The 23,860-nt window shown below is 36.9% G+C and overlaps 1 protein-coding gene across 1 annotated transcript; it reads left to right on the plus strand.

Moving 5' to 3' along the window:
- Positions 1 to 5,914: 5,914 nt before the first annotated feature.
- Positions 5,915 to 22,364, plus strand: LOC104893176 (ubiquitin carboxyl-terminal hydrolase 8). The gene is made up of 13 exons (XM_010679259.4): positions 5,915 to 6,327; positions 6,420 to 6,884; positions 9,036 to 9,177; positions 10,656 to 10,715; positions 10,811 to 10,906; positions 11,349 to 11,705; positions 11,807 to 11,947; positions 15,501 to 15,671; positions 16,316 to 16,573; positions 16,692 to 16,840; positions 18,522 to 19,064; positions 20,339 to 20,612; positions 21,883 to 22,364. The coding sequence occupies exons 1-13, from the start codon at positions 6,017 to 6,019 to the stop codon at positions 21,994 to 21,996; spliced, it is 3,081 nt and encodes a 1,026-aa protein (XP_010677561.2). The 5' UTR covers positions 5,915 to 6,016; the 3' UTR covers positions 21,997 to 22,364.
- The last annotated feature ends 1,496 nt before the right edge of the window (positions 22,365 to 23,860 follow it).

Consider the following 23,860-nt stretch of genomic DNA (forward strand, 5'->3'; position numbering starts at 1 on the left):
CAAGACATGGACGTTCTCCTTATACGAATAACTCTCGTCCAAAAATCCTCCTCGACGAGGAACGTCCAGACATAGACGTCCTCCTTCGACGAGGAACTCTCATCCAAAAATCCTTCTCGACGAGGAACGTCTAGATATGGACGTCCTCCTTCAACGAGGGACTCTCGTCCAGAAATCCTCCTCGACGAGGAACGTCCAGACATGGACGTTCTCCTTCTATGAAGGACCCTAGTCAAGAAATCAACCTTGACGAGGAACGTCCAGACATGGATGTCTTCCTTCGACGAAGGACCCTCGTCCAAAAATTCTCCCTGACCAGGAAACATCAAGACATGGACGTTATCCTTCTATGAAGGACCCTTGTCAAGAAATCCTTCTCGACGAGGAACGTCTAGACATAGACATCCTACTTCTACAAAGGACCCTCGTCCGAAAGTCGTTCTCGACCAGGAACATCCAAACCTGGACGTCCTCCTTCGACAAAGGACCCTCGTCCGGAAATCATCCTCGACCAGGAACGTCCAGACATAGACGTCCTCCTTCGACGAAGGACCCTCGTCCGGAAATCCTCCTCGACGAGGAACGTCGAGGCATGGACGTCTTCCTTCCACGAAGGACGCTCGTCCAGAAATTATCCTTGACCAGGAACGTCAAGACATGGACGTTTTCCTTCTATGAAGGACCTTCGTCAAGAAATCCTTGTCGATGAGGAACGTCCAGACAACATGGACATCCTACTTCTACAAAGGACTCTCGTGCGGAAATTGTCCTCGACCAGGAACATCCAGACATGGACGTCCTCCTTCGACGAAGGACGCTCGTCCAAAATTTTGCCTTGACTGATATGAATGCACAACTAGGATAGTTGAACACTCAATGATTTCGAACACCACAAAGGAATTTCGGGTATGAAAACTAAAATAAACACTCCTGAATATTTTAGCTAACTCTTAATCTCACTCAAACCACTCCTGGAATTAAGTAGATTAAACACTAGTTAATTAACAATCGTGAAAATTAAGTAGTGGTCGAAAATAATTGCAAGGCACAATTAAAATCAATAACAAAGTTTTTGTCTAAATCATTCATGCTCTTGTAAGGTAGCATGACATGTTTATTTATAATGACAAGAATGAACTTTTCCTCCAAACAACCTACCCATTCGGCCAACATAGAGTATTTTTGGAAAGTATTCTCCCTTGATTCTAGCCTAGAATCTAGCTAGAACTTAAGGAAACAAAAGCTTAAGGAAAGATAGCAAATCTTCCCTTAATTACATGGATATCACACGCCTACTAGTCTTCCAAGTTAAGGCACCTCTTTCCTAAAATACAACCATGATATTAAGACTAAGGAATCCGAAATCATCCTAGTATTTTCGAACTTATTGAAGATTTAACAACTCAACTACTTTAACTAACATTTTAACTAATAATGACACTAAGCTAAAATGTTGACTAGTTTCTTCTTCAAGCCAAGTAACACATGATACAAATGCATTGTTGAAGCTCTTCAAAGTGAACCCCATGTGTTCCATAAGAAGTGAAATTGGCTCTACTTGACTTGATGCCTTTCGATCCGCATCATTGACCAAGAACGTCAAGACATGGACGTTCTCCTTATACAAATAACCCTCGTCCGAAAATCCTCTTCGACGAGGAACGCCCAGACATGGACGTCCTCCTTCGACGAGGGACTCTTGTCCAAAAATCCTCCTCGACGAGGAACGTCCAGACATGGACGTCCTCCTTCGACGAGGGACTCTCGTCCAGAAATCCTCCTCGATGAGGAACATCTAGACATGGACGTTCTCCTTCTATGAAGGACCCTCGTCAAGAAATCCACCTCGATGAGGAACGTGCAGACATGGACGTCCTATTTCTACGAAGAGCCCTCTATAGGTTGACCTGTAGAGATCGGCAAATTGGCTCCTTCTCCACTTTGAAAAAGATAAGACAGTTCTTTGGGGTTAAAAGAGAATTCTAACCGTCTTGGCGCGTTAATGGTAAAAATCCTCTTTTAAGGGGTAACTGTTGTAGCCTAAAAATCAACGGCTATAAATGAGACATGTGGCTCTATCGCCACCCTACAGTGGCACTTTGCTGTTGCAATCAAGTACATGACCCAGAATGGTGCATTCCCTAAAGTACACTTTTTTGGATAAAGAAGGTTGTATATCAGACCCCTTCTGGCCCAACCTATACTTAGGCCCAGTAAAAGCAAAGAACATCTTTATAGAATGGATGATGTGTACTCTCCAATCAATGATCGCCACGTGTCATAATATTTTTGCTTAGCCAATCAAATGCTCCCAAATTAGGGTGACATCAAGGCACAACAATCATTTCAGACACTATAAATAGTCCTTGAAATAAGGGGAAATGTACGTTTTTCAGAGCATAGTACTATTATTCTGCCATAAATTCTCTCTCTACTTTCTCTCTCTAAAAGTTCCTTTTCTACTCTTGATACCTGACTTAAGCTTCGGAGGGGAAAATACCACCCAAACCTTCAGGGTGGGTCCCTTTTTGCAGGTCTAAAAGCGTAGCTCTGGTTCGGGATTTGAGTTCAGACGTTGTTGCACAAGTCTCCTATTGTTGAACCAACTGTTGGGGATAATAGTATTTATTTATGAGTCTAGCACTACGTAACATGCACGAACTTCAAGAAGCCCATCACAACGAGTACCAATACAATGACATTATGGGGACGCTTCACGAGGCGATCTTAAACGAGCGATCTCACCGCTAAACAACTTTTTTTTGAAAAAACAGACGCCGCCGAAGACCCTTAAAGGGCACAAATATCAAGATGCCATCAAAACGAGTACCCATACGACAACATCATGGCCACGCTCCCCAAAGCGATCTTAAACGACCGTTCTCATTGCCACGACAACATTTTTATTGAAAAAACAGACGCCACAGTCAACCCTTAAAGAACATGAATTTCGAGAAGCCCATCAAAACGAGTACCAATATGATGATATTGTGGGCACGCTTCCCGAAGCGATTTCAGACGACCGATCTCATAGCCAAAATGACTTTTTTGAAAAAACAGACACCACTGACGACCCTTAAAGGACACGAATTTCGAGAAGACCACAAAAGCGAGTACCAATACGATGGTATTTATGGCACGCTTCTCGAGACGATCTCAAACGGCCGATCTCACCGCCAAAATGACATTTTATGAAATAAACGGATAGCACCGACGACCCTTAAAGGGCACGAATTTGGAGAATCCCATCAAAATGAGTACCAATACAACAGTATTCTGGGCATGTTCCCGAGGCGATCTTAGAGCACCGCCCTCTCAAGGCAGAAGTTGCGGGTTCGAGCCTCGTCAATCCCGACGGATTCAATAATCAATAAATATATCAATTCATCTTTTCATTTTTTGGTAAAAGGACGACAATAGAAGTTGACTTTCAATAGAAATTCTTCTATACAATTCCATCAGATGGGGGACCTAGTAAGAAAAAGTTATTAGACTAGGAGGTATTATATTTTCTTAATTTCCATTTTTATTAGTGGATAATAATTTTTATTTCAATAAAGAGTAGTTGTTCCAAGTTAAAGTATAATTAGTAGTTAGTATTATAGCCTTTAACGTTGTCACTTGACTTTATCACTCTCAGGTTTGTTAAGAGTTTTATATTTAAATATGTTTTCCAAAAAGAGAAAAAATTGGGGGTATTACGAAATCGCCGTAACACGCGTCAATAGTGTGAGAAATAACATTAGAGTAGACTTAAAGAGAGCATCTTCAAATGGAAGGTTTCGAAGTTGGAGAGAAATGACAATGGCATACGAATTGGTGCATCAGAGAGGATAAGCTTGTCGGAGGATGAGAGAGAATTGCGAGGAGAATGTAGAGGAGAGAGGGAGTTTTGGTTAGTGGTGAAGTAATGGATTGAAATTTGAACTTGGAGAGAGAATCTTCTCATTCCTTGCAACAAATTTCTTCTTCTGCGTGATGTGAATAGAGAGTGAGGAGAGAGGTGAGGGAGTAACTTAGGTTAGTTCAAATTTGAAATGACATAGAGCGGGTGGGAATTCAAATAGGGTCTTTCTTAACTTGGGTTGAAATTTTCTTAAATAGAATGGGCCCAATTTTCAAATTCAACTCCTTTGGTTACTCTAACAAGTGAATTAGGCTAATTCTATCATTTGAAATGAAGTAATGGTTTCTAAAGATACCCTAAATGAGAAGTCAAGATGTAATTAGGTTGTATGAATCACAAGTCAAGTTTATATTGGGTAGAGTTGAAATCACGTTGGATAAAAAACAATTCAAATTGATATCGGGTCCGATAAAAATCACGTTGTATTGAGTTTTATACTTACATTGGGATAGGTTAGAAGTAGGTATGATGCAATCGAATCTAGTCAGATATAAGAGTTGTATTAGGTAGCATCAGGCTTTGGATCATCATGGAGTGGGAGTGACTTTGGTTTCAAAAACTACACATTGATATGAATCAAACGAGATCCCACACGGTTATTTTCTCCTATATAATTGTGATAATTTATGGTTAAATTTTATGAAACTTCACCTTGAAACAGCGTGTTGCATGAGTTGTGGAAAAGAGGGAATGAAGTACTACCTTCGCTTCTTTTTAAGAGACATACTTCTTTGTATGAAAATATCGCAATAAGTGACATGTACCTCAAAATGGCAAAAATAACTTTCCTTATTTATAGAATTGCCACTATTTATTTATATAATTGTCATCCACTTTTACGTTACTCACTGAATATTGTCTTTAGCCATATGGTCCCAACTTTTTCTCTCAATAATCCTTAATATTGACTCATTTTCTATCTCAGTCACTTTCGAAGAAATGTGCAAGTATAACCTATTAACATTTTATATTTAGAAAATGAAAATATACAAGTTAAATGGCTCTTATCCACACAATCCACATAGAAACACTATTCAGGGTCGTCTTGCAAAATAGAAGACTTTGTTTTTGAAGCGAGAAGTTATAAAGAGTTGTATGAAAGAATTGATACCTACTCTTGTTGAGAAAAATATACAATATGTTACTCGTACTTTGTCTCAACATGTTATGATCTCTCCATTTTTATTCAAATTAGTATATAGTATTTGTATTTTACTAGAGTGGGGAGAACTTGTTGAGGTAGAGGGAGTATGATTTTAGTGTCTTCTCTAAAATAACCTTTTTCATTACTAAGAAAAATTGGTTTATGTTAATCTATCTTAGAAAATTTCATAATGAAAACAAATTGATTAATAAAGGATATAAAAAAAGACTGTGATAATCAATAAGTTATATTGGACCAAGATGGGGAGAAGAAAAGAAATCAACAAAGTCATTGCAATCCATAGCCAAAAAAAAAAAAGATTAAAATAAAGGGATAAACAACATGCAGGTAAGCCGGAAGCACGACTGAAGTTGAACTCGTGTCGTCAAAGGAATACTTTCCCACTCACGCCTTTGACCACGACGCTACAACAAAAATACATTTACACTTCTTAATTCAATATATGACCAATTTTTCCTTGTATTTGGGCCCCAAAAACGGAGGCCATGTGCGGTCGCACAAGCTGCACATGCTATTAGCTGGCCTTGACACTATTTTCCAAGCTTTGGGTTCATGACTTTAAGATCATGGAAACTAACCGCACTAGAGGCTTTTTCAAGGTGAGGTTTTCCTTACCATCTCTTTCTTTTGCCACTAGTATGATTTGTAATAAACTTAAACAAAATGTCAATTCAGTACGGTCTACCCAATTGATTCACGAATTCCCTTTTACTCACACACGTGTGAATAAGAACCGGCCCCATCAGCCCATCACCTGAACCTATGAGAAGAATCTAAACACGATGAATTATGATTATGAGTGTATCACCCCCCACAAATCAGTAATACCGCTAACATTACCATTTAGTCATTTACCACCTCACACACTCCTAATTAAAACCTCCTAACTAAACTCTTACACAAATTCCAATTAAATTCTTTCCGCTTTCGCTTCATTTCAATTCATGCCCTCTTCTTCTTCTTCAGCTCTGACTCAACAGCAACAGCAACAGCAACAGCAACAACGACATCGTTTCAAATTACAAAAACTAAACGCTTTTTTCCTACTTATTTTCTCTCTCCTCTCCTGCCTGTTTAACTTCTTCCTTCTCTCTCTCTCCTCCGCCATGGATGACAACTTCTATCTCGACGACTTTCTCCCCGTCGATTTGGACGATGATTACGACGCTTCTCACGCTCTTCGTCGTCGCCGCCGCCGCCTTTCTTCCCCCCCTCTCTCTCTTCACCATGATCGTCTCTTCCTCGTCTCCTACCAGTATGAGTTCTGTCACTTTCTTTCTTCTTTTTTTCCAATTCTTTTTAATATTTTTGAATTTTGCTAATGCGGAGGTTGAATTGAATTTGCAGGTGGTGGAATGATGCGAGTAAGGAGTGTTGGTGTGGTAAGGGTGAAAATAATGGTGTTCTTTATTCGGTGTCGTCTCATGATTCTGATGAGGATAAGAGGGAATATGATTCTTATGAGGATGACATTCTTTCTGATGATGATAAGAGAGAGTGTGATTCTGGTGAGGATGACATTCTTTCTGATGAAGATAAGATTAAGAGAGAGTGTAATTCTGGTGAGGATGACGGTCTTTCTGATGAGGATAAGATTAAGAGGGAGTGTGATTTTGGTGAGGATGACGTTCTTTCTGATGAGGATGACAGGGAGTGTGATTCTGGTGAGGATGACATTTTTTCTTATGAGGATGACATTCTTTTGAATCTCAAGAGAGAAGTGGACAATGATAATATTGATAAGGGCGAGGGTTTTTCGGGCCGAGAATACGCTTTGATTTCGGAAACCATGTGGTTTAAGGCGCTAAAATGGTGAGCAACACTCTAATTCTTAATTAGTTTCAACTATGTTCTGTTGCATGTGTTGCATTTTCTTGTGTTTTAGCAAAATTATTACTGTAGATATGCGTTAAATTTACTGCACAAGTTTTTGATTGCCTTGTTTTTAGTAGTTTATAGCATAGCATTTTTTATTTATCAAAATAGACAAATAGTACCTCTTTGAGTCGTTGCTTGAATGATCTAATACTAGTAGGAACTTGATTATGAAAAGCTTGGTTCAAGGCAACGGAAAAATGTAGCAACGCATGAACTCGCTATGATTTCAATTCATAAATTAATGAATGTTTTGGAAAATATTTATCAATTTTTGTTGCAGGTATGTCGGGGTTTTTATTTTATTGTCAGGTCCATTTTTAGAATTTCTTATATTTTTGGACATTTTTCACATTGACTAATGATAATATTTGGGATATCTTATTCATAACTGGGTTAAACAGATTACGACCTGTTCCAGCTTATTTTCAATTCAGTTCACTTCAGCTTTAGACAATACTTTTTCTCTCACGTATCACTATTCATTTCAGTTCAATCTAGTTAAATTCAATTCAGTTCAGCTGTTTTATACCGAAAAAAACAGGCCTAACTTGTTTGGTAAAAAGGAATTGGAAGGAAAAAAAAGTAATTGGAAGAAAACATTTTAGTTTCAAAAATAACATTATAAATGATAAGAAATGAAAAGAAGTAGAAGGAAAGCCTCTTTACAAGTTTATACAATTTTCATTTTCCTTTCCTTCCAAAATTGGAGGAATTTATGAAGAAAGAGAAAATAGACTGTAAGTCTTGTATTGAAGGGAACATATAAAACATTTCCTCTCTAATAGATGTTACACTTCTAAAAACACACTTTTCTAGGCAATTTTTTTGAAAAGGAGAGAGATAAAGAGAAAGAAAAGGGGACCCATGTGATAGGAGAGATATAGAGAGAAACTTTTTCCTAAAAATAAAGTGTAATATCTATTTTGTTACAATCATATGTAGAAAGTGTAACATCTATTTTGTTATGGAGCAAGTGGGTCTGGATCCTCTAGAGTTTTATGAAAACTCTACAAAGTAGAGTTGAATCCTAACCATATATTATAAAATCAAGGGTTCATGATTAGTGGAAAAGGAAAAGATTGGGCAAGATATTTGGGGGAAAATAGGGGGGATTTTTGGGAAAGAAAATACAAACCTTTGATTTTTTGATCAACGACTGATATTTAACGAACTCTACTGTGTAGAGTTATTTTGAAACTCTAGAGGATCTCAATACGGAGCAAGTATGTGGGAAAAGAAGGGAAATCAGGAATTGAGAGGAAAATAGACATCCATTGGGAGCAAATAAAACACACTAACATGGAATTAATCAAACGGCGGAGTACCTAAGTGGTATTAGTGAATTTTGGGGGATTGAGGTGGGACGTTTTGAAACTTCTGGGCATCAAAATCTAATTAGGGAAATTACACAGCGTCAAAGTTGAATTTCATTTAACTCTAGATCAGTAAATAGTGAAGTTCCTAAATTTGTTGTTTGTCTATTGTAAGGTTTTTGGGATGTTAACTTGCAAAACCTCTCCTCCTTCCCCCTCAAAATATTTGCAATTTGAAATGTCATATCTATTTTTTTTATGTTTTCATTTATTTATGAGTTTTAGGCTGAGTTCTGTATTCTTTTGATGAGGCTCTTTGTTCTGTAATATCCCAACCTTAAAGGTGGGATACTTGAATGTCACTTTTTTATTATATCAATCTTCTTGAGTTCAACTAAAATTGCTTGTTGGAGCGATTATTAAAGGGTCGTCCAAAGGTGAATCTATATGTGCCCTCACTTGATCAGAATGTGTAGCTACTAAGTTATTCATTAAGCAGTCTCTGAGTTGGTGCAGCAGTTGGAGCAATATCCAGGCAGTTCGCCCTCTTATGTGTCTATGTAACTTAGTTCTTTATTTATACCGTATTATATTTTGATATACTGTAACATTTTCCCTGTCTTGTAGACTCGCATTAATTTTCTATTTTCCTTGGAGTTTGAGCTGGATTTGCACTTTCCAGGTCATCCAAAACATCATAACTAGTGGCTGTTTACATGAAATGTTTTTATTCAGCGTAATGAGCATGAAGATGTCTTGCTTGTTCCTACAGGCATAGTGATTCTTGGACAAGATTTAAGGATGTGGACTGTTCTTTGGCTGCAGAAGGTAATAATCATGATGTTTTCCCCATTCAGATAAGGCTTTCTGCAATGCAGCAGACCAATTCTCTGGCGGTGAAAATATCTTTGATGGTGAGCCAACCTTTCTCTCAGTTCTCCTCAAGTCCCTAATTAATAGGCAGCATTTGATTGGAGTCGGAGGTCACATATGAGGAATTGAACTAAAATACTTACTATTCTGTGTTATCTTGTTAAATTAGGTTCAATTTCAGTCATAAATATTTACCAATTCACCACACTAGTGTAGTCTTTCTTTTAAATTTCTTGTTAAGGTTGTCATTAAGAGCAATATAGGAAAACTTAAAGTTACTTTATTAGAAAATCTAAAAACTGAACTATTATTTATGACTAAGGGTGCATTCTCTTCAACTAACTTACTGAACTGAACTTATTGAAGCTGAACTGAATTAATTGGAACTTATTAAACTTTATTGGACCTGATTCAACTTATTGGACCCGATTGAACCTGATTGGAACTTATTGGACCTGATTGAAACTTATTGACCTTATTGGACCTGATTGAAACTTATTGACCTTATTGGACCTGATTGAAACTTATTAGACCTTATTAACTTTTAGCAATTGGAACTTATTTGACCTTAGTAGATCTGATTGGAACTTATTGCACTTAATTGGAACTTATTGGACCTTATTAGACCTGATTGGAACTTATTGCCTTGATTGGACCTGATGGCAACTTATCTGAACTTATTGGACCTGAAACTTAATTTTTTAAGTTGAAGAGAACGCACCCTAAATAGTATTTTGGTAAGCCATATAGTGAGGAAGTGGTACCATTTTTCGTGTCGAATGTACAGAAATATATATTATTAGTTGTCGTAATACGTTGTTTTTGCTCATATGCTTGAGCTTGCTTGTGAAATCGTGGGGTTTCGTGTCCCAGTCAGTATGAGTGCATATATTGTTCTTGATCTTCTCGCATTAGTCATCACTTTCTGATTGCTGCTGGTACCATTTAAAAGAGCACTTCAAGATCGGACTTTTCAGTATAGCTAATCTGATGTGAAATCTAAGTGCTGAGAATTAAAATCTGAATTCAAAATCGGTGATTTACTTGTGTATAGAGACAAATTAGATAGTTCCAATTACTAAGCAAATGCTGAAGTTAGAAGTATCTATAATGAGGTGGTAGATTTAAGGTCTAAAGGATAGTTAAAAGGGTCTGGGTCTAACATCTAATAGTTTAATTAAAGGTGTGAGGTTGGGTGCTGAAACAAAAGTCAGAAACATCTGAAGGCTTTGCAACTATAAAAGCACATTGAGTCTTCCCTTTGTCCAAAAACTTCGTACTGGTGGTTGGAGGAGTTCTTTGATGTTATGAGACTATTATATTTTTTTGAGTTACCGTCATGTAGTTAGCCGAATAAATTCATCTTAAAGTTGACAATCCTTCAAATAATTTCTTCGAAGCCTCTGTGCATGTGCTTAATTAAGCTTTTGATTTAAGAACTAATGTATAACATACAAGTTCCGTATATGGATTCTCTGACATTTACTTAATGGAGCATATGTCTGTTTTCACTTTTCAGGATAACCCGGTCCAGCTTTATAAAAGAGCCTACCAAATATTTGATGTGCAGTCTGACTTGGTATGCTGCTAGTGGACAAAACTACATTTTTTTTTATTTAATGTGCAGAACAATCCTCTTACTGTAATAAAAAATCTGATGGAAATATGGAATAGGTTCGTATATGGGACTTCTCTGGACAGATGGCCCAGTTCTTCGTGAGAGATGGTGTTACGTTTCCGAATGGCTTTCATGGCCAAGCGACTGAAGAGGTAATGTCTTGTTGCAGTGGTGCATCTGTTATGTTGGTGACGAGGAAGCACACTCATGATGCTGTTTAGCTCTGAACTTCTCTTAATTGGGCGAATGGTTACAGCCCTTTGGACTTCATTTAAAACTTTATACTTCCTCCGTTCCATAATAAGTGAAACACTTCTCTAATAAAGCTCTCACATAAAAGAGAGGAGTGTTTCACTTATTATGGAACGGAGGAAGTATTAAACTTGTTTTTTTGCATATACTTTCATAAAAGCGGAGATGATTGGTGTTATCTGTAGCATACTTACCTGAACAACCTGGATTCTCAATTGTGCAAGAAGATCATTTCTGTTGTATCATTTTTCATTTAGGGGCAAGGCTATTGATTGCATGCCACTTGCGTATGATTTTCTTAACATAAGAAGCAATCAATCTCCCTTCTCGTATTTATGTTAGGTTGTCCTTGAGTTACAAGTATATGGATTTCTCACTTTTGGCGGAGACACAGTAGAAAGGACGTCTGAAATTGCAAGGCAAGGAAGTTCCAGCAGGGGAGGTTCATGTAGCAGCTCATCTACCCAGATGAACAGAACTGATGAAAGTCAGAGCTCCTCAGCTTTTCACAGTTTGCAATCATGTGCTCGAGGATATGGTGAAACTGGTATGCTGGGTTTAACGGGACTTCTAAATCTTGGGAATACCTGCTTCATGAATAGTGCTGTTCAATGCTTAGTTCACACTCCAAAGCTTGTTGATTATTTCCTAGGAGATTACAAGAAAGAAATAAATTACGAAAATCCTTTAGGCAAGCAAGTGAGTGGGTCTAAACTAGATTTATTGCAGATATACCTTCTCTGATTCTCTTGTTTTCTATTTCTTGTCAAGCAATCTAAACACTTCGTTTGTTTTGCAAGGGTGAGCTTGCTTTGGCCTTTGGGGATTTGTTAAGGAAGTTGTGGGCTCCCAGTGAAATAGCTGTTGATCCAGAATTCTTTAAATCAACTCTAGAGGACTTTGCTCCCCAATTCTGTGGCTATAACCAACATGATTCCCAGGTAAGTTCTGTTTTGTTTAGGATTTTGTTATAGCAGTAGTGTTTTACGAATGCTGGTTGTTCTTAGAGGAGCTCTTGTTTGTTGTTTGTTTGTCTATTTGAGTGGCTGTTCAGAGCACTTGTTGATGGTGAGCAGAGGCCGACTCGACTCGAAAACTTTTCAACTGCTCGACTTGAAAACTTTGCAACCCTATTGGACTTGTGTTATTTACTCGTTAAGCTCGCTAAACCCCTGCTCCACTTGTGCTCGTTAAGATCTGTTGTAACTCTACTCGACTCGGCTTGCTCGAATAGCTTGACTCAATTGTCGATTCGAGCTCAACTAGCTTGACTCGAATGCTCATTAAGACATCAATAGTATAAAATTCTCTTTAGATTAAGAATCTGCATATTTTTTATTTTACCATAACAATAGTAGTTAGTGTTGAAATTTTTTTTAACAACAGATGAAGTAAAGTATGAAAAAAAATGTTCAAGGTTTCATTTAAAAACATTAAACAAACACAGAACACAAACACTACCCAAAAAATGAAGAATATGAATTACAAAGTTACTTGTGAAATACATAACTCTTACATAACAAACAATCTCTTTCGAAACAATCTTAAAACATCCAAAATTCTTCACAAAATTCTCCATTACATGTCCTTGCTTCAATCTTCTCCAAAAGTTCGAAGCGCCTACAAATATTCATGTACAAAATAATTAGTAACAATCTCCATTGTTTTTACATACATGTTAATAAGTAGACAAAATTCTATTACCAATGTTAAGGAATCAGAAGAAGGATTTATTGGTTCTTCTTCATTGTTATTCTACATTGACATAAAATAAGTATATATATTCAACTATAAATACATAGATATTTGTATAGCATATAAACTAATGGCTAATTAATTGAGAAGAAACTAAATGCTAACTATTAGAAGAAACGGTATTACAATAACATTAGGAAAAATTAACTAATTGCTAACTTATTCAGAAGAAACTAACTGCTAACACTCGCGAAAAGTCAGAAAAATCAACAAGCATGTGGAAATTGGAAATAATTATCAGAAGAATTTCAACATTCAAAAAAGAAAAAGGCAAAACCCGTCGTATAATTTGCCGGAGAAGAAGAAGAAGAAATAATTGCATAGCTAGAATGGGTTGCGGGTTACACAGTGAACAAGTTGTGGGTCTTGTGGGTTGCGACGTTGCGGCAGTAGAAGTTGTGGGTGGGTGGCGCAGGTGATGGGAGGTTAATTTGAGGAAAGATCGAGAGAGGGAGGCGAGTTGAGGAAAGAGATCGAGGGTTTTTGAATTTTTTCTTTCCCGCTAAATTCATTTGTTCTTCTCTTGATTTCCTTTTAAAATTTATAACATTAGTTTATTTCTTTTGACCATGGTCCATGGTCCATGACCATGAGTATATCCTTATTGGACTTAGTTAGTGACTTGGGCCATATTTTTTTGAACTCAAATTTTAAATAACCTTAACTTTATATATTGAATAAAATAAATTCCTTGAAAAATCTCTATATATGTATAAATTATCGAGATGCTCACGAGTTTGTCAAGTACAACAAGGTCATGCTTAATTCGTGCTCGTTAAGTCTCAAGTCAAGCCAACTCGAGTCGAGTTTTGACCGAGCATTAACCAAGTCGAGTTCGAGTTCGAGTTGTTCACAATCTGCTCAACTCAGTTTGCACCCCTAGGCCCATTTGAAGTTGCTTAATGATGTACATGTGTGCACCTCAAGCCGTCTTTCAAGAAGCATGGGATTTATTGCTTTTTCGTTAAATTGTAGATAGGCGAGTGGGAAAGCGGTGAACAACATTAATTTGATCAAAAGATTTTTGTATAAAGTCTACTATGCTTTAAACTCCAATTCACTAATTAGTAATTGCATGATTTTGATGATTCAATTTGGGCTCTTAACTAATAGCCATATAATTGCAAAACCCTCATTTGCAACCCATTCGAAATTGAACATAGCCATCTATATAAATTATAAAGAGGAGTTTTTCTTTGTCAGAATGTCAGTGGCGGTCTCCATGATCCTACCTCTGATGGCTATTGCCAGTCATCTCTTTTTGATTAGCCAATTTCTAATCTTGGTTCTGTTGGTCTCTTTTTTAATTCATTGCTTTTTCTTTTACTTTTGTAAATTATGCTTACTTGTCTTCCTATTTAGATGCCACACATACAAAAAATCATATGTGTATTATCACTTAATGAACCGATTACAAGTTCTATCGTAATTTCATGTGCTTCGGAGCTTGGTGTACATTACATTCCCGGTTCACCAGTTTATGATGCATATGTAATTTTTTTCAAACATATTGGTAAAAGTTTTAGAATTACAATGAAGAGTTTGAACATATTGGTAATTTCAAGTACTTCGGAGCTTGGTGTACATTACATTCCCGGTTCACCAGCTTATGATGCATAGGTAATTTTTTTCAAACATATTGGTCAAAGTTTTAGAATTACAATGAAGAGTTTGAACATTCAAATTCTTTTTTTTTTTATCCATATGAGCCACGAAGGCAGTACAAAGTACAAAGAAGGGGAGGGGGGATTCGAACCTGTGACCTATTGTCCACAATATCTCAATCTTAACGACTAGGCCAAGATATCTTTGGTACATTCAAATTCTTTTTGATTGTACAAGTTGGTATTTTCAACTACAAACAATATTTACGTATGTGTAAAATTTACTCCCTCCGTTTCTTTTTATGGTTACATTTTGAGTTTGAGTGTTTGACACTATCCACAAATTTATGTTTGACTATCATTTGTGATTCATGCATAAGGAAAAATGTAGTCATGTGAGATCTTTTTTGATTTGTACTTTTCGAATATCAACTTTTTATAATTTTACAAATGCAAATTTAGAGGTATTAGTACTCAAACGTTGGCAAGCGTAACTTAAAAAGAAAAGGAGGGAGTATTCATCATCGGTGTGCTTTCGTCAATTTTTTCTCTCTATATACAAAAGCATTACGTATATTTTTGTATTACAAATTTTTTGCTGCATGCTCAAATATATATTTTTGTCAAAAATCTTCATTTTGATTTTTTTTTTTCTATTTTGTATTTCAAAGTTATACCTATGTAGTTCCCAAAAAAACTTATACCTATATGCTCATGACCCGGCATATTATGCTTTGGACGAGTAAAATAATGTGTCTAAAGCTTGGCCTTTGCTTTTGCCTTTTAGTCTCTCTGTTACACCTTTGAGCAGTTCCTTTAATATATTATGCTGTCATTAATCATTACATTTCCCACTTTCTTCAAATTTTGTATATTCATCTGTAATTTTTTAACATATGCCTTAACTTTTGCTTGATATGGTAAAAAATAAAACAAAGGTGTGCCTTCGCCTAAGGGATGCACGCACCTTTGCGCCTCAGTGCACCTCGCGCCTGTTGAATTCTGTGTCCTAAAACTGAAGTGCTCACCATTTTCTCGAGAGTGAAACTAATGAACAAATACTGGAACTTGTTAACTTGTGTCTAGATGTTTGTTGCAATTATATATCTTATTTGCTGACCTTCACTGAACACAGGAATTCCTGGCTTTTCTATTGGATGGGCTCCACGAAGACTTGAACCGTGTGAAACTTAAGTCATATATTCAAGTTGGTGACTCAGAGGGCTTTCCGGATGAAAATATGGCTTATGAATATTGGCGGAGTCACCTAGCTCGCAATGACTCCATAATAGTTGATACGTTCCATGTGAGTCTAGTATCTTTTCCGGTCCTTCCTTTTCTCATTGGACTTTGACATATGATTGTAATGGAACGTTTTATGTATTGCATGCTTTTAATCTCCCATGGTGATATGTTAGGTCATATTTTGTCTGATAAAATAGCAAGTTGGAGTGGCACTCGACTATTCATCCTGATGCCAGAAGTGCAACTTTCGTTGTGTGTTTGGGGATAGATGCAAATTGTTGTTGGTTTGCAGTTGTTAAGTGATTGCTGTAGGAATTTATAGTGAAACTGAGATTGTACAATGTTATTGATATTACAGAGGGTTTACTCTCTCTCTCTCTCTCTCTAGAAGGTGTCTATGTTCTGTTGTTTGCTTATGCTTACTCAATCTAACGTTCAAAGTAGAAATTCAAAATCTGAAAATAGATTCCTGTTGGATATATTCTCCCCAAGGCTAAGCATATACTGCCGTTGAATATGTTTGAGTCTTGCATACTTGTAATTGTCGGGGCGGATGCTTTCCTGGGGGACTTCTGATTCACTCCTATTTTAATTCTCTTTCTCATTCGTAAATTTCTTTTCTCGTGTGAAACTAGAGAGCAAGTTTTCTTCTGCTATATGCCCCTAGGCCATGTAAATTGAAGTTAACTTTTTTATATATCTTAGGGGCAATTTCGATCTACATTGGTTTGTCCTTTCTGCAAAAGGGTGTCTGTCACGTTTGATCCATTCATGTACCTGTCTCTTCCTTTGCCTTCAACGACTGTGCGATCCTTGACTGTTACTCTTTTGAGCACTGATGGAAGTATGCCTCCTTCACCACTTACCGTGACGGTACCCAAGTCTGGAAGGTGCAAGGATCTTACTCAAGCGTTAAGTACAGCCGCTTCATTGCGAGATGATGAGACCCTCTTTGTGGCTGAGGTATGCTATACAACTCTAAGTTTGTTTTTAGCTTTGAACTCATGTAGCTGTTTATTGAGGTTTGATCATGTCTGAGGAGCCAATTGTAGTGTGCTGTTGCCTTTTATTTTTTCTAAAGGTGTTTGATCATCGCATCCTCCGCTCCCTGGAAGATCCATCTGATTCATTGGCATTGATAAGGGATCATGATTGCCTTGTTGCTTATCGCTTACCAAAAGAGACTGAGAGTAGCCGGCTAGTGGTTTTCATGCATCAGAAGGCTGAAAGGTATACTACTCATTCCAGCTTTCTGTTTGACTTCGTGATGTCAGCTGATAAAGGTCCTACCGGTTTCCTTGAAGAGTATCCTTTCCAGTTGTTTCCTGTTGAAATCTGCATGATGTGGTTGCAAGCTAGAAGTAATAGTATTAATCAGAGTTACTATTAAGCGTATAGCTTGGGGGTATAATTTGTGCGAGTATGAACGTAGAGTCGATAACTGTTTAAAATAAAAGAGTGCACTCTTGTTTGATGGCCTGTTGTGGTGGATTGATGAACTTTTGGATGTGTTTACATTGCTGCATAATCTTGCCCTGCATATTATAATTGAAATTTGCAGAGCGCTTAGCCAATATCTAACATGATATTTGAAATATGAAAAGGAGACATGGAGACGATCACTTTTAGTTGCAAGACTTCCGATGTTTGGCTGTTTCAATTTAGTTGCACAATTGCCTATTTTCGACATTCTTTGTCGCTAACTCGCTATCTCTTCCTCGTCACATGTGTCCTATTTTTACTTCTGTGTATCTGTCTCCACATTATATGCTGTCTCTCCCCTTACGTCTCAACTAAAACAATTTAGAGGATATTTGATATTTGTTCAAACAATTTTGTGCATGCCTCTTTTCACAGTTTACATAATATTTGTATATTTTTGTTAGTTACTAGAAGAAGGAACAAGGGAAAGGACAAAGGAGAAAAAGAAACCCTTGCTGGTCTTGTCGGCTCCATGCAAGAAAACCTTTTCCTTCATTCATGTGTTTCAAATTGCCTTCTCTCAATACTATGCACGAACCTCAGATAACGTCTTTCCATGTCTCTGCCTGTCTACAATTGGTGTTCTACCTGAGACACTGCATTGGTGGTAAGAGTTGGCTCCTTACCACTGCAGAATGCAGATAGATCTATTGCTTGTTTATTTCTGATGATCAATGGATGTGTCAATTTTTATGTATAGGGTTTTTTTCTATGAACTTTAGAAGTCAACAGTTTGATGTTTGCTTAATTTAACCCGAGAAGCATTGTTTGTGGATTATTGAAAAAGATGTATGAAGGTAGGGTTTTTTTTTTGTGCAGCTTTTGTTTTACTTTATGCAAAACGTATTTACAATAAATATTTCAAAAGGTCCTTTGCTGAGCTTGAAATCCTAGGTTAGTAAATGAAATGGTTTTGAGACGTCCTGTAAGTGTTTACGTAACATCAGTCTCTGGAGTATATGTTTGCGTTACTCTTACTCTGAAAACTATCTTACTCTTACAAAAGTATCTTACTCTTCATACATCTTACAAAATTATCTTACTCTTACAAAATTGTCAGTTTCCTCCCTTTTGTTTACCTTACTCTTCCTCTCCTTCCATCCATCCTATCTCCGCCATTTTCATCGTTTCTTTTCTATCTTAACTATTGTAGCAAGGAATCAAATAAGTTTAAACTGTGAATTCAGATTCTCCATTAAATAGAAATTCAGTTCAAAATGCTCTCTGTTGGGCCAAGCATAGCCTTACTGGAATAAAGCACTGCAGGAGTGCGGGTAGACACTGACTTTGAATCATTAGGATAGGAAGTTGGAATGTAAGTAGAGATAAGCGTAAGACAGTCAAGTTGAAACAAAAAGAATTAATACCTTTATTTCGTGCATTCTATTATACTCATTGTCTTTTCTGTCTAATCATTATGTTATTTCAGGAAATTTGGTTTTCGAATGGCAAGACAATGCTGGAGTCTATTTGGCATTCCTTTGGTGGCGAGGATTCATAATATCTTAGATGGATCTCAGATTTATGATGCATACATGAAACTGCTTCGTCCTTTCCTGAATATGGAGGAAGATTATAATGATGCTGAAAATCTTGATGATGAGCTTGCTAAGATGGAGTCAAGGAGTTTGTCAAATTCAGACAATTTATGGAGCTCGGATGATGATTTGGGAGCTGATTTGCATGTGGCATCTGAATTTCAGTTTCATTTTACAGATGAGCGAGGTAGATTGAAGGATCAGAGGATAAAGTTGGGAAAATCTCTGGATCTTACGGATGCAGCTAAGAAATGGAATGTTCTAGTTAGCTGGTCTCATCAAATGGTGAGAAGGTATGATACCTCTGGTTTCAGCGTGTTGCCGGAGGTTTTCAAACCTGGTTTACTTTCTATGCGGCCTCAAGAGTCAGTTTCCTTGGGCAAGTGTCTGGAAGGCTTCTTGAAGGAGGAGCCATTGGGCCCAAAAGATATGTGGTTAGTAAAATTATAACTTCAGTCTTGATTAGCCACATAGATTTTTTAACATGTATTGTCACAGTGAAGAGTTAAAATAGGGATGTATGCTTCTTCCTTGGGTAAATAGTCTCCAGATTTTGGTGCTGTCATAGTCCAGCATTTGGGTATAACAAGTAGGAGTATATCGTATTGTGTTACGGAGGCCTCTTGGGACATCAGACCTTACAAGTATATGTAATCAAACATCATATGTCTTTGAGACTGCAGAAGGGTGGAGATAATATTAAGTGGCTTCAGTTTCTGGAAGTTGAACTTGCCTTGTAGTGATTGGCAGTCAGTTGGTATGGAGATATGGTGAAAAATTTAGGATGTGCGTTGTTGCATTAATAAGAGACCGGAGACATCTAGGGTGTATGACTTTCATTAAATTTAAAGGTGGATCACTTGGTCATAGGATAACATTTTATTGCCAATAGGGCCTTTTCACGCTATAAGTTGACTTTTACACATTGATATGATGACTTTTACTCAATTATGGTGTGACTTTAAGTATAAAATTATCTTGTTTTGTGCTATGATTTCCAGATGCTCGTCAAATCTGAAAAAACCCAGAGGTTATTTGTATTCCTCGGAACCCCTCGCTTAGCCATGCTTCATAATTGGAAAAAAGGCACCGTGGAAATATTTATGTGTAGAAGTTTGCTTAATAGTTGCTGCTATCTTGCCTATGAAACCACTTCGCTTTTCGCTTTTGCTGACTCTTTTTTTTTTTGGGTTTATGAGCATTGAGTGTACTGGGTTTATGAGCATTGAATGTACCCTACATTTTTGTTTAGTTGTCTTTTGGGGTTGGAAGCCTGGGCCAACTGTCTGGGAGCCAAGAATAGCTACCAGTAAGTTCTGAGTTATTCTTGCAAGGACCTGTTCCAGTCTTTTTACATGATAATTAGTTGCTGTGCAGTGGATAGCTGAATGAAAGGATATACATTAATCAGTTGAGTCAGAATGAACTTCTGATGTTTGTTGCTGTAACATATGGTACAGCTGTTAAATTTTTGCATTTAAACCATAAAAATGCTACCATGTTGACGAATCAAATCACTAGAAGCCATTAGACTTTCAATTAATATCATGTGGTTCTTTGTTTTTTTGATGCTGTAAATGATCCTGGGCTGGATGTTTGCTGACTTAAAAGCAGCTGTCTTCTTGTTTCTTTGAGCCTCTTCTATTAGTACTACAATAGTGTTTATGATGATATGATTCTAATACTTTGTTGAATTCTCATTTTCAAGGTATTGCCCTAGCTGCAAGCAACATCGCCCAGCGAGTAAGAAATTGGATCTTTGGAGACTGCCTGAAATTTTGGTTGTTCACCTGAAGAGATTCTCCTACAGTCGTATTTTGAAAAACAAGCTTGAGACATATGTTGATTTTCCCATTGACAACCTTGATTTGACAGGTTTCCTGGCCCATGAGAGTGGCCCTGGTTTGAATTGTTATAGGCTGTATGCCATCTGTAACCACTATGGCGGCATGGGAGGTGGTCACTATACAGCTCTGGTTTATGTAAGTGCTCCCTTTTCAAATAGATTGCATTCATTTTTCCATTCAAGTTCTCAATCTGAGTGCCTGTTTCCCACCCTGTGTAGGGTATTGTGTGTTTGTGCAGTTGCTACTTGATATTCTCTGATTCGGAATATATTGTGAAGAATGGATATATATACATGTTACTGAATGTTGGACTACATATTTCACTGTTATGAAGAGGATTTTGTATGATTTTAGTATGATGTTACCTGAGAAGTTTGCTTGGACCTTGCTTTCTTTGTTTGCTTGGACTTTGGCTTTGAGTGAACTGATTTTTTAGTCAATATGGGAATGATGGTTGTCCTCCTTTTAGAAAAGAGTTATTAGTAATGAACAGAATCAGAGATAACAGTGGAACCCGTAAAGTAGAGAACTTGAAAGTAAATGATTAGGAACATAGAAGCTACTATGGATCAGCACCAAAGTAGCTGAGAGCTTGACTATTTGAGGATCTGTGGCTGAAAATTATGAATCGTTTGAGATGATGCGTTTGGGACATGGACCTTCTGAAATCTCCTCTTATCGTTTTCGAGGAGAGCAATAGAGTATAGCTAACCACATCAACAATGATATAACTTCAACAGTAATTAATACAATGAGATAGAGCTGTAGAAGTGTATTATTGAATATAGCTTTAGCTACGCAAACTAACCAAGTATAAAGATAAGATCTTGACGTGGGAGAGAGTTATGAAGTATGCTTTATTCTATTGAAAGGTTCTGTTGTATTTATGCAAATCAGAAATGCTTATTGCACTCTTCCTTTGTTTCAAAATAATGTGCCACCTCTTCTTCGAAGTTTCATGAGGCTTATGCTAATCTGAAGAAATTAATTTATTTTTCTTAGAGATAATGTTGATATGGTGAATGTGGGATACTCTCAAGTCGTGTTGTCTGGTCTGAACTTTTATGAAGTATTTTTGTGTTGTATATGTGTTCTGGATATTCTCAAAATCATGTTGAATGTTTGGTCTGCTCTGGACTTTTAGAAATTTGACGTATTTTTGTGGATGCGGTACATTCTCAAATCGTGTCAAATGTGGGTATTAATTGTATTATGGTGCATTTTCTTCATTTGAATTTCTGAGACCTGGTTGGACTTGATCAACCCTGATTTCACGATGAATAACATTTTATATGAGATCTGAATTTTCTTTTGCTCAATCTCACAATCAAGTCGGATTCTTAAGTTTTGTTTTGAGTTGTGTTGTGCATGTGAAGCTGCTAACACTTTCTATGTCCTCGTGCAGCACGTTAAAAGGTGGTATGAATTCAATGATAGACTTGTTGAACAGGTTAGAGAAGAGAACATAAGAACAGCTGCCGCTTATGTTCTTTTCTATCGCAGAATCTCCGACACCTAAGTATATCTGGTGCAGCAAGACTAGCCATACGCAGCACAATATTTTTTGTGAAAATTTAGAATCACAATTTATACGATTACAGAAAGGAGCGGTGCACTCTTTTTTCTCTTTGTTTTTTTCCTCTAGGCCCTGATGTATATATTCTTAGGAAAATGTTACATGTTGGCGCAGCTGGCTCCTTGCCCGAAAATTTTCTGCAGTTTATCGGGCATGCTATGTGTATAATGTAGATAATGTGTGTATAAACCGCAGTAATACTGGTTAGTCTCCGACTACTTATCAAAGTAACCTATGCTCAGAGTGCGGAGATAAGGGGTCCTTCATATATGATTGAATATATGAAGCAGGAGTGCAGGACATTCGACTAATTTGAGGTATCATGATAAACTCCCAATATAGTATAGATGTTCATAATCAGAAAAGAAATGAAGTCAGATTGGCGATAGTAATGTCCAACAATTTAATTTGGAAGGGACCAAAATAAGAATGTTGTTTGATTATGTACATTCCAGCACAGAAGATTATATACACAACGAGCAACCCCACACAATGATGGATGACCTCGCGTTGGAAGAGGACCTCCCAATAGGACCTCCCAATCGGCAATAAAAAGAAGATGATGTCCAAGGATATTGCAATTTATGGGGGTTTGATTCACCTAATGGTTGTTATTAGTGTTATTGAATTAGCATTCATAATAATACTAATTTGACACAGGAGGAAGTGTCTACAATAGCGAAGGTATCTATGAACTAATAAGCGACAAGTTTCTGACATGAAAATCTATTAAAGTAGATTATACTTCATCTAATATAACGTTTATTACAGAGATAACACCAAATCTATTGTGATTTTATCAAAATGAAAAAAAGGGGATCAAAACCGTCAACGTAGAAGGTAATATATGGAAACTAGTAAGATATGAAATGGTTAATCAAGGTTCAAAGTCTGGTTTTATTACCCATGATGAATCAAGTTTTTGGAGATCATGAAGGCCAACTGGCCAAGGGGCCTGCTCCAAATTTTAGGAGCTATATTATACTTATCTTTGTATTTGATTGTATTAAGTTTTACAAACCTTTATTTGTTTTTAGCCCTTGTTTGTTGTTGCAGATAACAATTATGATAATTAATTTAAAAGCATTGGTAGTACATGCAAAACCGTTATGTGTCTCCCCTTCTAAGTCATTACATGGTGTCACATTATATAACTATCTAAGCTAGGACAAGTATATTAACCGCGTGACGCTCCTCTCTCTCACATTACATCATCCCAATACATAGAAATGGTATCAGTCGTCCTTAAGAGCACTTCCAATGGTGATCAAATCCATCACCAAAATCAGAAAATTTGGATTGAATAAAAAAAAACATGAATCTCATTGGTGACATAAAACCCATCACCAAATGACAAAATATGTCATTGTTCGCATGGTGAACAAACTCATCACCTTATGAACCGTGTAAATTGAAGACAAAAGGAGCATTGTCACACACAGCCAGCCAGTGGCAAGCTGCCACATGGCTGCTGCTGCGTATTTTTGGGAAATTTCGTGGAAATTTCCGCAAAATTTCCCAGAAAATTCCTATTTCAAAAAAAAAAAAAATACTAAAATTCATATTTTTTCCCCTCTATAAAATGATACCCATATTGATATATTTCAGAACAAAAAAAAACACTTCTCCTCCTCACCTTTCTCTCTCTAAAAATATTTTTACATAATTTTTCTCTATAATTTTTTACCTTCTCCTCGATTGTTGTTAATGAATTGATGTTGCATTTTCGATTACTAGTAATTAATCACCGACTAATGAAAGTAATTATCCGATAATAATAATTTTACTGGATTTAATACGCGATAAT

Source organism: Beta vulgaris, chromosome 5 (genome assembly GCF_026745355.1).
Source record: "Beta vulgaris subsp. vulgaris cultivar EL10 chromosome 5, EL10.2, whole genome shotgun sequence".
Classification (NCBI taxonomy): Eukaryota; Viridiplantae; Streptophyta; class Magnoliopsida; order Caryophyllales; family Amaranthaceae; genus Beta; species Beta vulgaris.

What these genes read in the sequence shown, in the direction of transcription:
- LOC104893176 (XM_010679259.4), top strand. Translation starts at nt 6,017, where the DNA reads ATGCCCTCTTCTTCTTCTTCAGCTCTGACTCAACAGCAACAGCAACAG. An exon ending in ATAACCAACATGATTCCCAG is followed by an intron (nt 11,948 to 15,500) that starts GTAAGTTCTGTT and finishes CACTGAACACAG; the next exon opens with GAATTCCTGGCTTTTCTATT. An exon ending in AGACCCTCTTTGTGGCTGAG is followed by an intron (nt 16,574 to 16,691) that starts GTATGCTATACA and finishes TTTTTTCTAAAG; the next exon opens with GTGTTTGATCATCGCATCCT.